Source organism: Bos mutus, chromosome 11 (assembly GCF_027580195.1).
Source record: "Bos mutus isolate GX-2022 chromosome 11, NWIPB_WYAK_1.1, whole genome shotgun sequence".
NCBI lineage: Eukaryota > Metazoa > Chordata > Mammalia > Artiodactyla > Bovidae > Bos > Bos mutus.
The window spans coordinates 93,542,406-93,557,421 of NC_091627.1; the positions used below are offsets into that span (position 1 = coordinate 93,542,406).

At 41.8% G+C, this 15,016-nt stretch overlaps 1 protein-coding gene across 16 annotated transcripts in view; it reads left to right on the top strand.

Annotated features, from left to right (window-relative positions):
* The window catches only part of DYSF (dysferlin), a 225,314-nt gene that overhangs the window by 186,291 nt on the left and 24,007 nt on the right, over positions 1–15,016 (top strand). For all 16 annotated transcript variants that reach the window (XM_070379785.1, XM_070379787.1, XM_070379790.1 and 13 more), the window contains 4 exons: positions 3,842–3,940; positions 9,707–9,835; positions 10,153–10,308; positions 13,533–13,624. In XM_070379785.1, the coding sequence (XP_070235886.1) occupies positions 3,842–3,940; positions 9,707–9,835; positions 10,153–10,308; positions 13,533–13,624 (476 nt within the window). The remainder of the gene's footprint in view (positions 1–3,841; positions 3,941–9,706; positions 9,836–10,152; positions 10,309–13,532; positions 13,625–15,016) is intronic.

Consider the following 15,016-nt stretch of genomic DNA (forward strand, 5'->3'; position numbering starts at 1 on the left):
AAGTTCCTTATTGTCAGATGCTTAAATTGCTTTTCCCTGTTAAAAGTGTAGTAAGTCTTTATACATATCTCCCTTCTTTGAATAGACTTCTAGAATTGGAGTGAGGGATCACAGTGTAGGCACATTTTTAGGGCTATAGGAGCATGCAGCTAGATTGCCTTCTGGAGAGATTGTGGCCAGCTATGCTCCTGCAGTCAGGGAGAGAGCCAGTCCTTGGCCAGAAGCTAACCTGCTCCACATAAAACAGACAGTAATGTTGTTGGTAACACTAAGTGCTAGGCACTGTCTAAGCACTTTATACATATGACTCATTATTCCTCACAATAACTCTATCAAATTGGTACTAGTATTTTTCCATTTTACAGATTAGACACTCGAGGCACCGAGAAGTTTTGTCCAAGCTCACACAATTAGGAGTGACAGGATTTGAACACTGTGAGATCCAGACTCCTTTCTGGAAGAAAGCCTGGTACTGTTAAGTACAATGCTGGCTGTTGCTTGAAGATAGTCTTTGTAATGCAAAGAAAGTTCCCTTTTATTCTTAATTCATGAGAGTTTCATTTAGAAATAACTGAAGAATTTAACAACGTCTCACATCCCCTTCATTTTTGCCTATTATAGATCACAGATTGGCAAACTTTGTCTTAAATGGCCAGATAGTAAATATTTTAGGTTTGGGGTCATAGGGTCTCCATCACAGCTACTCAGCTCTGCTGTTATAGTTCAGAGGCAGCTACAGGCAATATGTAAATGACAAAGCCAAGTGGCTGGCTGCTGGGCCATAGTTTGCAAATTTCTGTTATAGATGATCATTTGGGTTTTCTGTCTTTGCTTATTCATACTGAGTCACTCCTGCCTTCTGGAATAATCCAACCTGACCATGCCAGATATACCGCTGCAATCTATTCATTAGTATTTTTATCTAGGATCTTTACCTCGTGATTCAGGAATGGGACTGATTTGTGTGTGTGTGTGTGTGTGTGTCCTGGTCAGGCTTCACAAAATGAATGGAGGAAATTCATCTTTTTTCTGTGCTGTGCAGTGATCATTTTTTTCTTTGAAAGACTGATAGAAACTGCCTCCAAAGAAACCACCTTGGTCTGAAGTCTTGGAGGTAGTTCTCTGAGATCTCTTCTGCTTTCAGAAAGTTATCTCTTCATATTTCCTATTACATTTGAATCAATTTTGGCAGTTTGTATATTTTTTAGAAAGTTACCTACTTCATCTAGATTTTCCAAGGTTTTTCCACTGATTTGGGTGTAGCAAATCTCTTAATATTTTTATTCTCTCCATAATATCTTTTTATTTGATCTTATTCCTAATGGTGTACCTACTTTTTAACATTAGATTTGATAAATAATCTAATGTTTGTTTTATTGGCCTTTTTGAAAGTTTGCTCTGGGATTTGATTATCAGTTACAATATCCTCCATAATTCTACTCATCATTTTCAAATTTTGATCTTCCTATTTTCCTTTTTCTAACTTTTAAAATTATCAGATTATTTATTTTCATTCTTTTTGTATAAGAGCAAGAATATTTAAGACTGAATTTTCCTTTGAGTACAGACTTAGCTACTAAATTTTAAGGCATAGCCCTCTTACTGTTGGTATTTTCTAAGGACCTGTGATTTTAGTTTTGTTTTTTTGTTTGACTCAGAAAAGTTTTAAGAATACATCTTTAAATTTCTGAAAGGTTGGGATTTTTGAGTTTCTCATTCGTTTCTAGTTTTATTATTACATTGAGATCAGAGAGTGTGACTGATAATGGATTTATTCCTTGGACTTTATTGACATTTGCTTTGTGGCTTTTAATGTTTTTGAAGTGCTCCAATGGTACTGGACAAGAAGGTATAAGTTCTGTTTTTGGAATACATGGTGTTTGTCTATTTAAATGACACTGTTAATCATATTACTCAGATTCTCTGTTTCCATATTCTTCTTTTTAAAAATTTACTTGGTTTTTCAAGACTGAGGGAAATGTAATAACTTTCCCACAACTATTGTGTTGCTGTCATTTCTTTGTACAAAACACACTGGTTGTTGTCTGTTTATGCCTGACTCTGAGCCTGAGTCATAAAGGCAAATCTTGAAGTATCTGATCTTGGGAAGAAAAGATAGACTTAGGAGGAAGCAAACAGCTAACGTGAATTCCATTGTGACCACTCCTACCTCTGTGTACATATTTGCCTGTGTGTTAGCGTGTGTACTTTGTGGTGTGGGGGGTATATGTGCATTTCAGCATATATGTGTCTCTTGGGCATGAGTGTGTAAATATGTTCTTTCATGTGTCAGTGATTGTATGAGTTTGATATGTGTGTGTGTTTATGTTTATTCATCCATCATCTCTTTTATTCAAATTGGACTTAAAACATCAGGACTGGTGTCTGCCTTGCTGGCTTTTTTGAGAGTGGTTACAACTCTGAAAGCTCTGCTACTCTGTATCTTAACCCCTCTGAACCTCTTTTCCCCTCTCTGGCTGCAGAAGATCCTTCTGGTAAGTTGGTCAGACAGAGACTCTCTGTAGACTCAGTGTGGCTCTGGCGTCCACTAGTGTTGTGTGTCTGGGTACCACGTTCTGGCCACACAGGCGATGCTAGGGCCATACTTCCAGAATGGGTCGAGACTCTGAGAACCTCACTTCACCCTCTCCCCACTCTACCTGTTCACGTTCCATTGGCCTGCCTCCATCTTGGGTCACCCTTGAAAACCTAGAGCTGGATGGGCTAGGCATTGGTTTAAAGGGAGCACCAGCATTCCCGGAAACTCATGATGGAATTCAGTTCGTTTTATAGAATCAGAGCAGGCTCCTGGGAGATCCCTTAGTTGACCGCCTCATACAGAGGAGGAAAGCAGGCCCCAGAATGGGCTTCCTGACGCCTTGTCCAGTGCCCTTCCCATGGAACTGGGTGAGCTTTACTGGAACCAACAGCACAGACCCAGGGCCTGGGCCTGTGTGGGATTTTGGTAGAGGTCCAGGGAGAGTGACGATCCCACCTTCAGGGAACTTGCTGACTCCCTGAGCAACGGGACACCTGGACAGGACACAGCCGAAGGAGCATTCTAGACACAAGACCCAAGAGGGCCTGCAGACACACCACGTGTAGGAGAAGTTAAAAATGGGGCGACACCAGTGTGGGCCCCAACAGGCCTGCCCACTTTTCCCCACAAATACGAATATATGAAGGGGCAGAGAATGTGTTATCCCAAACTTCCTTTCTGCTCACCTCATTTCTCCCATCTAGCACAGTATTTTTTTTAAAAATAATGAACACTTAGCATTTGTTGAATTTCAGGGGCTCTGCCCTGATCTGACCTTGGGGGAGGCTAAGTTCTGATTTTGGAAGCTTTTATTTTTTGCTGGAGTCTGGAGGTTGGGGATCAGAATAGTTCTTTGGTGTCTTAAGTTTTCCTGGGTCTACTGTAATTTTTTAATAAATAATATTTTATTGACATTTCCTCCCAAGGAGTTATCCAACATATGGTCTGAGTTTAGCCTCAGTATACTCCTGGAATGCAGGGGGGACTGTGATGAAGAGCCCACTTCATAGAAGGGAAAAGGAAGGCCCCAGGAGCTTAACATAAGCACATGGTGAAGGTGGGGCAGAGCCAGGGCGAGAGCCTCTGCTTCTCAACACCAAGCAGGTGTGAAGACCTTTTTCCTGACTGTGCAGTTGGCCCCTAAAGAGGCAGGGAATTCCAGTTCTTTGCTCTTTTGAACTCACCCAGCAGGAGAGAGTTGTGGTCCAGGCCAGCCCATCAGTCTTGCTTGGTGTTCATCCAGAAGAACCTTGCTTGGCAAGTTCTGTTTCTGAAACTGTTTCTCGTTTTCTACCCACTCAGGAGGAGGAGTTCATTGATTGGTGGAGCAAATTCTTTGCCTCAATTGGGGAGAGCGAAAAGTGCGGGTCCTACCTAGAGAAGGACTTTGACACTGTAAAGGTAAGCCCTCTCCACAATGTCCTCTTCAGTCCAGTGGTCCCTGGGGACCAGGAGTTGCAACCAAAAGATAATATGCATCTATACATACATGTTTATTGGTGAAAAGCTACCTGGGATCTGCTTAACTTTCTTAAATGCTTAAGAAAAGTAAGGATGAGTTATTTAGATGATGTGGGTTGCCCTCTGATAGATTTTCAAAATATTAAAAATTGCAAAATATTGAATTATTAAAGCTTGAAGATGAGTACTCAGGGATTTGTTATACTATTCCGTCTCTTTTAAAGTTATTTGAACTTTTTTTATTATAAAAATTTTCCATGAAAATGAAAAGGAAAGTCAATGTGAGAATGTACCTCTGACTCCCCCACCTCTGCAATTGGGATAGAAATTACCCAGCACATATAAAAATATGGTAAACTCTGTTTCTGTGGAAAAAAAAACCCCAGAGCCTCAAGAACAACACAAAACCAGGAGTGAGTCAGCCAAATTCTGGTATTTTGAGGAAATTCCACAAATATGGTTATACTTTTTAAAAGCAGACTCCTTTAAAAAAGATAACCAGAGGTGACTCAAAACTGCTCCTTGAAGAAAGTTATACAGTGTCCTGAAAGAGGTTTCCAGGTAAAATTCAGGATGCTCAGTTACACTGAATTTCAGATAGATAATGAATAATATTTTATTCGAATCTGAAAAAAAATATGGAATTCAAAATTCAAATTTAACTGAGTGTCCTGTATTTTTCACTTGCTAAACCTGGCAGCCCTTCCTAGAGAACAAGAGGGCCAAGGTTGTCAGACGCGTGAGAAGACCCCAAGGAGCTCCCTAAAGGGGACTGGATGAAGGGAGCTTGAGGGTTGTTGAAGTGGTGGGTGGTCACTCCGGAAGGCCATCTCACAGGGTGGCAAGGGCTGCCTCTGGCACGCTGGAGGCCCCTGTGTGATTGTATCTGGAGACCTGGAGGGCAGAGATGAGCCTCAGGGCACCAGCGGTCAGAAGGCTCAGGCCTTCCCAGGCAGCAAGTTCTTTGTTGACTTGGTAGGTGGGTGTATGAGGCTGGGCAAAGAGACAGAACTATTTGTGTACCAGGAAGAAGGTCCGACACATTAAGTCTGGCATGTGGTCCTGTGGCCTTGCCAAAAGAATGAGAAAAGCCATGTAAGAATGAGGACTCCTGCCAGGGTGGCCCATGGCCCAGGCACCCTTGCTGGTTCCTCAGATGCCGGATGCTGAACTGGCACCCAGCCCACCTGCTTGACCTCTCTGAGGAGATCTCTGGCAGTTTCCAAGTGAAAGTGGGTTATTTAAAAACAAAATGCATTCAACCTGTTTCTGGGGGGGAAGCAGACCTGGAAGAAACACTGATTCTTTAGGGACTGTTAACCACCACCAGCAGTATGGGTCTTTGAAAAATAGCGTTGTAGCATTATGGAGAGAATGGAGTACACAGTGGGTGGGGAAACAAATCATAGTTTGGAAATCACTTATCATAGAGGGGAAAAGACAACTCATGGTCTCAATAGGGAAAGATAGAAAACAGAAGATACAGCAAGAAAGCATAGAAGAAACTGTCATATAAAAACAACAGAAAAAGAATAAATGTTAGTTTTCCTATAAATAAAAATGGGCTACACTCTTTTACTAAGTGATAAGGACTCTTAGACTACAGCAAAAGTAAAATTTCATTATACTACCTTTAAAAGACACTTCTAAGGCAATACAATTTAGAATGGCTAAAAAAGCAAATATTTTGGCAAACAAAATAAGTGCAAAGAAAGGGGAAACAAATTGAAACTAAAGTCAAAAGCAAAGGAAGCAAAATGGAGTGTTTTGTATAAATGAAAGATGTACATCTCAGTGCAAAAATTCCAAACGTTAATGTATGGAACAGTAAAGCTTAGAAATCCTTAAAGCAAAAGTGGATAGGAATATATAAAGTAATAAATGTGAAAGTATGAAACTGCAGAAATTAAAGTTGCAGTGGGATTTTAATGTACCTTTTTTTTAGACAGATGAAACAGGCAATCAATAAATAAGGAAATGAAAGATATGAATAACAAGGCAAACACTTTCTAAGCTACATCAAGTAGCTTTAAAATAGAGAACAAAAATAATTAAAAATTAGAAAATACATTTTTCCTAATGCTCAGAGAACACTTAGAAAACTTGATCACATATTAGTTTAGTAATAAGTTACCCAAAACAGAAATCATACAAGGCAGATTTAAATGCAATAAAATGAGAAATTAATAACAAAAGTTTAAACAAAAAGACCAACCACTTGGAAATTTAAAAAATATTTTATTGGGACTTCCAGTATGAACATGGCTGCATAAGTCAGCGTTTTTCCCTTTTTCTCTTGGAAATCATTCAAACCCACAAACTTCATTTTCAGTAAAAGTTGGAAACAAATAAAACCCGCAGACTCCAAAATACATGTAAGGGCTGTCCAAAGGCAACTGAGATTGGGTAGAAGCCACTCGGCCGTAAATGAAGAGAAGATGCACGAAAATGATGAAAGGTCATGGTGGTAGCAGACATCAGAAAACCTCATACTTCCTAATGAAAGAATGCTGATAATTATTTAAGACAGACTTTATGGATTCATGGGGACTTATTATCTATTCTCTTTACTTTTGTGTGTGCTTGAAGCTTTTCATAACAGTTAAAAATATAATTCCTGAAATTGAAGTTTTACTGTAAAATATAAAACTTATATTCTTTGTTCACAACAATGGACATGGGAAATTTGGAGACAGGTTCAGGCTGGTGGCAAAAGCCTCTTAGATCTGGTTTGGATCAGAGAAATAAAGAAGGTGGAGTTACACAAGAATCACGTGGACGAGCCACATTTATAGGGAACAGCCTGCCTTTGCTGTGGGAACTAAGGAAATAACTGGTCTAGGAAAATTCAACACATTTAGTGACAAGTAATAAGAAAAGAAATAGTACAGAATTATTTTAAAAATCTAAGGAAAAAAGAAAAGAAAATGTAAAACAAAAGTTAAGCAGAAGAAGAGGATAGATACCCACCAGAAAAGTGTCTCCAAGGGGCAGAGGGGATGAAAGACTTTGCTGTGAAGTTTTTAGAAATAGGGCAGTGTGAATGCAAACAGAAATGAAAGCACTCAAGGGAGGATGAGAGGAGAAGAGGCGAAGTGTGAGCAAGCGGGACTCAGGAGAGAAGAAGAAAACCTGGCATTGGAAGGAGCACGGGGCAGAACGGCCATGCTGGAAAACACAGGAAGGGGTGCAGGGGACAGAATGAAACGGAAGTAAGTAATTATAAAAGGATGACGAGAAAGTGACAAATATTAGTAGTCAGGGAAAGGCTATCCAACATTTGCATAATTGGAGTCTCTGAGGAGGACAACCAAAACAATGAAATTAAGCAAACAGTTAATAGTTTAATAAAACTTCACCAGAACTGAAAGAATACTTGAATATGCACATTAGAAGTTCTGCTGTGTCAGAACGTCAGAAAAGATTGACCCAGATCGGTCAACTCGGGGACCTATTCCCAGTGTAGTTACTGAACTTTAGAGATAAAGAAAAACATCCTTTGAATAGTCATATCTTCTCTCTCCACAAAAATTTAAATAATTAAAAAAAGGAAATAAATCAAAGTGGCTTCACTTTCTCTATGACATTTAATACTCAAAGATGACAAAGCACCATGTGTAGGATCGTCAGGCAGAGAAAAGGTGACCCAGACACTTGACATTCAGCCAAGCTGCCCTTCATGCGTAGCTGCGGCAGACACACAGGTAAGCACACTGAGGAGCCAGGTAGTATGGCTCCCAGGAGCCTGTTTGGAGGGACTCCTAGGGGATGAATGGAGTAAAGGATGAAAGAGGATGGGATAGAGAGGAAGGACACTGATAGTCGTGTTATAGACATAAGGAGAATTGACAGATATTATTTAAAACTGCAAATCATGAAATGTGGAAATTACCTAAATGTCCATTGAGTGATGAATGGATAAACCAAATATGGTAAATACATACAATGGAATATTATTCAGCCTTAAAAAGGAAGGAAATTCTGATACATGCTACAACATGGGTGAATCTCTAAGACATTGTGTTAAGTGAAATAAGCTAGTTGCAAAAAGACAAGCATTGTATAATTCCACTCTAGAATACCAGAGTAATTATTATTAAGAGTATTATTAGCCTTATTGAACCTGGTGGCTTGAAAATAGAGACACCCCTATGGCACATTTACAAAATTGACATATATACACTACCGTGTATAAAATAGATAACTAATGAGAACCTACTGTCTAGCATAGGGAACTCTACTATTTTATTCTGTGGTGACCTAAATGGGAGGGAAATCTCAAAAAGAGGGGATATATGTATAACTGATTCACTTTGCTGCACAGCAGAAACTAACGCAGTATTGTAAAGCAATTATACTCCAATAAAAATGAATAAAAGCAATAAAAATTGACCACGTAATAAGCCATAAGGAAAATCTTAACAAAGTTAAAAAATGGAAGTACTACTGACAATGTTTTCTGCTTATAAGGCCCTAAAATTAGAAATTAATAACAAGCTCAAAAGTAAAAAAAAAAATTCTATCTGAAAAATTAAAAAGAAAGCAACTCTGTTCTAACAATTCTTGGTGAAAGAGAATATATAAAAAAAATTGTGGAATATTTGGGAAGCAATGATAAAACACTATATGTTAGACCTTAGTGCTTACAGTTAAAGCTGTATTCAGAGGAAGCTTATAACCTTGAACACGTATGTTAATTAAAACAAAAGGATGAAAACTAACTATACATCTAACTCTTAGATCAAAAAAGTAAAAATGAGACTATTATTATGGAATGCCAAGAAAAGGAAAATGAAAACATTATATATCAAAATAAACGGGGTCATGCTAAGGCAGTAGCGATTTTAAGTGTTTTCCTTATCAGAAAAGAGGGAGCAAAGTAATTAAAATTTCAACTGAAGAAATTAGAAGGAAAGAAAATGCTTAAAATAGTATGAAGAAGAAGATAATAAAACTAGAAGCAGAAATAAGAAACTGGGTGTGGAATCTGCAGATGTGGAGGGCCGACTATCCTGCTGGTCAGTTTCAGATATACCAATTAAGCATGCATATTGAGTGGGTTAATATCACTATTAATTAGGTACATTTTATCATCTATATTAGAAAACCACCGCTTCATTTAAATCTAAGCACTACTCTAACAAGTAAAAATCATTGGCTGTTGAGAGGAGAGAAATTTGATTCACTGCCATTTGGACATCCTGGGCACTCAGCATTTTGCTGACTTGTGAATTTTCTAGAGTTCTGTCTTTGATGTTCAAATAAAAAGTCAGTTAACTTTTCATTTATGTGTTTGACTGTGATCTTATTCTCAAGAAATGCACCACTCATGTACATGATGACTCTTTGGTGTTTAGAATATTGGATTAATCAGAAAACCCTGTTTTTCAATGGTGCTGAACAAATGTCTTCCCCTTTTATTTCCTTCTCCTGTTTTTTTCCCCCCTTTCTCTTGCTCATCTCATCTCCATGACTTGCATCCTTTTCCTCTCCTCTGCCTCTCTTGCTGGTCCCCTCTCTTCCCTCCACCCACCCCACCAACCTGCCCTCCTCTTGGCTTTTTTTCTCTAAACTGCTTCTGGTCCCCCCCGCCATTTTTCTTTCTATCCCTTCTGTTACTCAAACTCTGTCATGCTTCCTTTTTCCCTGCTGTCCCTCTACTTCTCTCTTTCCCTTGTCCCCCTCTCTCGTCCCCACATGTGGCAGGTCTATGACACACCCCTGGAGAACGTGAAGGCCTTTGAGGGCCTGTCTGACTTTTGTAATACATTCAAGCTCTACCGGGGCAAGACACAGGAGGAGACTGAAGACCCATCAGTCATTGGGGAGTTTAAGGTAAGTCCTTGAGGACATGTCTCTAGCCCAGGGTCCCAACTGTGGAGTAGCAGCAATGAGTGAAGGAGGGGCAGAAGCACTGTAGTAATATCAGCAGTGACCCCAGTGCTGAGATTGGTGGCTATGTGCGGGTGATGGAGGTGGTGGTGGTGACGTTGATGCTGCTGATGCAGAATCTGATGGGGGTGATGGGATTGCATTGGGCTCCATAATCACAGTGGTGATGACTCTGACAGATTTGAGAGTAATGGATGTAGTGGTGAGTGTCTTGGTGACAATGATGATGAAAGTGAAAGCTGACCCCTCCTTCTTTTCAGGGACTCTTCAAAATTTATCCTCTCCCAGAAGACCCAGCCATCCCTTTGCCCCCGAGGCAGTTCCACCAGCTGGCTTCCCAGGGGCCCCAGGAATGCCTGGTCCGCGTCTACATTATCCGGGCATTTGGCCTGCAGCCCAAGGATCCCAATGGGAAGGTAACATCCCTGAGCTCTCACCTCCCCTAGAATAAATAGCAGGCTGGGGTATCAAGAGGCTGCAGAATCTGGATATAATGGGAAACCAGACAAACATGGACAAAATTGAGATGTGATGGTGTTGGAGTTCTATCAAGGCCAAGTGCTCCAGGAGGTCAGAAAAGCCCAAAGGCAGTACACAACTTCAGGATAATAAGGAAGACTTTCTGGAAGGAATAGAATTCTTAAGGATTGAGAATTAAGTTTTAATAGGTGGGGAGGGAGAAGAAAACCATATTTTAGGAATTAAAAACATTGGGAAAAGTTTGGGAGCAAACTGCTTAGCATAGGTTTAGCACAAGGATAAGGCATAAGGACAAGGGACATTAATGGTGTTGGTGGGACTTTCAAGGGTGGGGTGGGAAGGCAAGAAGGAGGGACGGAACACGATGGGCAGCTGTGCCAGCCTGGCCATGGTGGAGCCTGGGGTAGAAGGAAAAACAAATAATCTTGGTCCTGTCTTTATACAAAATTTTGATGTTTTGTTCATCATGGACTGTTGGTATTGATTTTGATTTTTAAAATATCACATTAAAATGTTTATCTTGATTACTAAAGGTTTTTGTCCTTCCCTTAAATTTTATGCCTGAGTCGAGCACTGCTCTGACTTCCTCTAATCCTGGCTGTTGAGTGAAGGAGTGGAACTGAGGGAGAGCCTGAGTCTGGAGCTGCGGGGAAACAGGGGCAGGGGCAGAGTGTGGCTGGGAAGAGAGAGAAAGAGGAAGAGGTGGGGAAGAGTGAGGGGCCGTGGGGTTCAGACATGCGAGCTCGGGTCTTCTCTTGTTCCCTTAGACAGGTGCAGGCCTAGCCTGTGTCCTAGGTTGTGGGAGGGCCCTGGTGTCCCATCCCTGCAGCCCTGCTCTTCAAGGCGAGGAAAGCTCCATTGCCCTGCTGGGAGATCACAGGGCGGGATGGAGCGGTCCCAACCCAGGCACCATCCACGGCTTCCAAGATGTGGTTGTGGTCAAGTTCCTACACCTCAGCCCTTCCTGGTGCCGAGATTGACCCAAGCACTCTGGCCCTGGCTGCTTCTGAGGCTAGTTGAGGGAATGCTGCTGCTCGTAGGAGGCTAGGTTGGGCTGAAAACATCTGGCCATTTCTCTCCCTTTCTATTGGCTGAAGCAGAGGTCACAGACAGGACCCCAGCCTGGCCCCGTCACATATGTCACGCAAACTGGTGTGTTTCTGGGGGTAAGAGCCTGGCCCCCACCCACCCTTTCCTAAGGGGGGCAGTGGACTGGGAATGTGGAGGACTTGGGTACCCCATTTCCACTGGTGGAGCAGAGGCTAGAAGCACATGTTGGGGCGGTGTGCATGATGGGGCTGCTGGCCTGGCAAGTGGCAGCTGCTTCTTGTTTTTTGCAGGTATATTATTTTATTTATGTGATGTTAATGAACCTTTAGTCTATAGTAATAGAAATTAGTTATACACTGGAATCCAGATAGATGGGAGAAGCGTTAACAACCTCAGATATGCAGATGACACCACTCTAATCACAGAAAACGAAGAGGAATTAAAGAACCTCTTGATGAGGGTGAAAGAGGAGAGTGAAAGAGCTGGCTTAAGACAATGTTAAAAAAACTAAGACCATGGCATCTGGCCCCAGTACTGCAGAAAAGGTGGAAGTAGTGACAGATTTCCTTTTACTGGGCTCCAAAATCACCACGGACAGTGACTGCAGCCATGAAATCAGAAGGCAGTTGCTTCTTGGCAGGAAAGCAATGACAAACCCAGACAGTGTGTTGAAAAACAAACATTACTCTGCTGACAATGGTCTGTATAGTCAAGGCTATGGTTTTCTCAGTGGTCATGTATGGATGGTGAGACCTGGACAGTAAAGAAGGCAGAATGCCAAAGAATTGATGCCTTTGAACTGTGTGGTGCTGGAGAAGACTCTTGAGAGTCCCTTGGACAGCAAGGAGGTCTAGCCAGTCAATCTTAAGGGAGATAAACCCTGAATATTCAATGGAAGGACTGATGCTGAAGCTTCAGCTTCAGTATTTTGGTCATCTGATGCAAACAGACGACTCATTGGAAAAGTCCCTGATACTGGGAAAGATTGAGGGCAGAAGCAGAAGAGGGCATCAGAGAATGAGATGGCTGGACGGCATCTCTGATGCAATGAACATGAACTCGGGCAAACTCTGGGAGACAGGGAGGGACAGGGAGGCCTGGCGTGCTGCAGTCTATGGGGTCACAGGAGTTGGAAACGACTGGGTGACTGAACAATAGCAACAACAATAGAAGCTAGAATGGTGGTTGCTTATGGGGTAAAGAGTGATTGGGTGGAGGAATGAGGAAACTTTCTGGGGTGACTGAAATGTTCTGTATTTTGAATCATGTGTTGGTTTGTTGGTTACACAGATACATACACACACACACACACACACACATATATATATATGCTCTAAATATACTATATATATATCAAGTATGAAATATTATTTCATAATGCATATGTATATATACTATGCATATACATGATATATATGTATATGTTACAATGTATATGTATATATATTATGTGTATATAATATGAATTTATATACTACATATGGGCTTCTCTGGTGGCTCAGATGGTAAAGAGTACTACATGTACATTAGTCAAAACTCATCTAACTATATGTTAAGATTGACACATATTATTGATATAACTTTTACTGTAATTTAAAAAACGAGGGGAAAATGCTTAGGCTAAGGGCATGGACTTTGTTTCACTTTCTGGGGCTGGGTGTGGTTGGCAGCTCACCGGTTGGGAGCATGGAGGCTGGGCAGAGAACGAAAAGGTAAATCAGAGCACAGCAGAGCTGGGAGTGAGGGAGGGATTTCATAGCTATCCCGAGTATGAAACTTGAGGGACAGGCAAAGCTGTCCAGGAAGGCTGTTTAGGGAATTCTCTCTGTTGAAAGTAGTGAGAAGACTCTGGTCATCCCCTTCAAGAAAAACTAAAGAGCTCTGTTATTCTTCTTGGCTTTCAGAGTAGAGTGGCATTCATTTGAAAGTTTGGCGTCAGAGGACTCAGATTCCTAAGGGTTTCAGGAGGCATGCCCAGAGGATTCCAACTCTCTTGTTTAACCCCCAGATGTGGTGGGCCCCTGACCCCTTTGAGAGCAGAGCAGTGAAGGAGCCTCAGAGACGTGTTGGGAAGGTGATTTCACTGAAGTGTTTCCTTCTCTTCCTGCAGTGTGATCCTTACATCAAGATCTCCATAGGGAAGAAATCGGTGAGTGACCAGGACAACTACATCCCTTGTACTCTGGAGCCTGTATTTGGAAAGTAAGTTGGAGTGGCTTGGGGCTTGGGGTGGAGGTGCCAGTCTGGAATAACCCACAGCCCAGCAGGAGAGATGTGGCTGCTGCTGGGAAGTCCCTGTCTCCTGGAGCAAAGCTTTGTTCCCTAAATCTTGCATGTCTGTGGGGGTGTAACCTCAGCTAGCTCTTCCTTAAGTCCTTGCAGAAGCTCCTAGTTAAACAGTTACCTCAAAGATCAGAAATCTAAATGGAAAGCCAGAGCATGCATTTACTCCTTAGTCTCTTTTTTTTAGATCAACTTTTACTTTGGAATAATTTTAGATTTACAGGAAAATTGCAAAGATAGTACAGTTTTTGTATACCCATCACTCAATTTCCCTCACCATTAATATCTTACCTAACATGTATCAAAATTAAGAAATTGATATTACTGCATTACTATTAACTAAACTCTAGCCTTTATTAGGATTTTGCCAATTTCCCCATAAATGTCCAAACATCCTACTGTTTTAGGATCTAGATCAGGATTCCTATTGCATTTAGTAATTATTTTCTTTTATTGTTCCTGGTTCGTTTGTGGAAGATAGTAGAATGACGTGGACTTAAGGGAGTGAAATACTTCCTAAAGTCTAAGAATAAGGAAGGAAGAAGCAGTGCTCATTGCAGGGACTAGCTCCCAGGCGTTCTGACCTGCTTGCTGTTTGGATGTGAGCTTATTTAAGTCAATGGGCTTCCCTGGTGGGTTGGTAGTAAAGAACCCACCTGCCAATGCAGGAGATGGGTTTGATCCCTAGGTTGGGAAGATCCCCTGGAGAAGGAAATGGCAACCTACTCCAGTATTCTTGCCTAGGAAGTCCCATGTATAGAAAAGAGAATCTTGAGAGAGGTTGGCGGCTATTTCTCTAGCACCTGTTGGAGAAGGCATGTACTGATATTGTCAAGCAGCACACTGGATTCATGAACCAGTGTCATGCCTTTCTTGGAGGGGAACCAGCCCGGGCCAATGATGAGTCACCGCCTAGCTGGAACTGGAGGGCAGGGCTGTGGGGAGGATGGCAGGTGTGAGAGAGGAACCCTGTTTGGTGCGCGTGGCTGGCATGCGGCCCCCGGCTGAGGGGACCACACAGGGCCCAGGGCAAGGTGGGAGCATGAGTGTAGAACACGCCTCTTCCTCGCCGTTTGCCATCTGCCCCCAGATCACGATCACCTGCTCTGTCTGTGGTTCAAGCCTCCCCAAGTCCACAGCAGAAGCTCTTTGTTTCTATCACCCATGTGTTGACCAGCCCTAGGCATGGGACATAATCAAAGACAACTCTGATTTTGTCTACCAGTTTCCTATGAACATCTGTTCTGTAGGGTGATCTTCGTCACTCCCTGAGTGGAAGCCGTGGCAGGCAGGCCACTTTCCGGCTCGGGT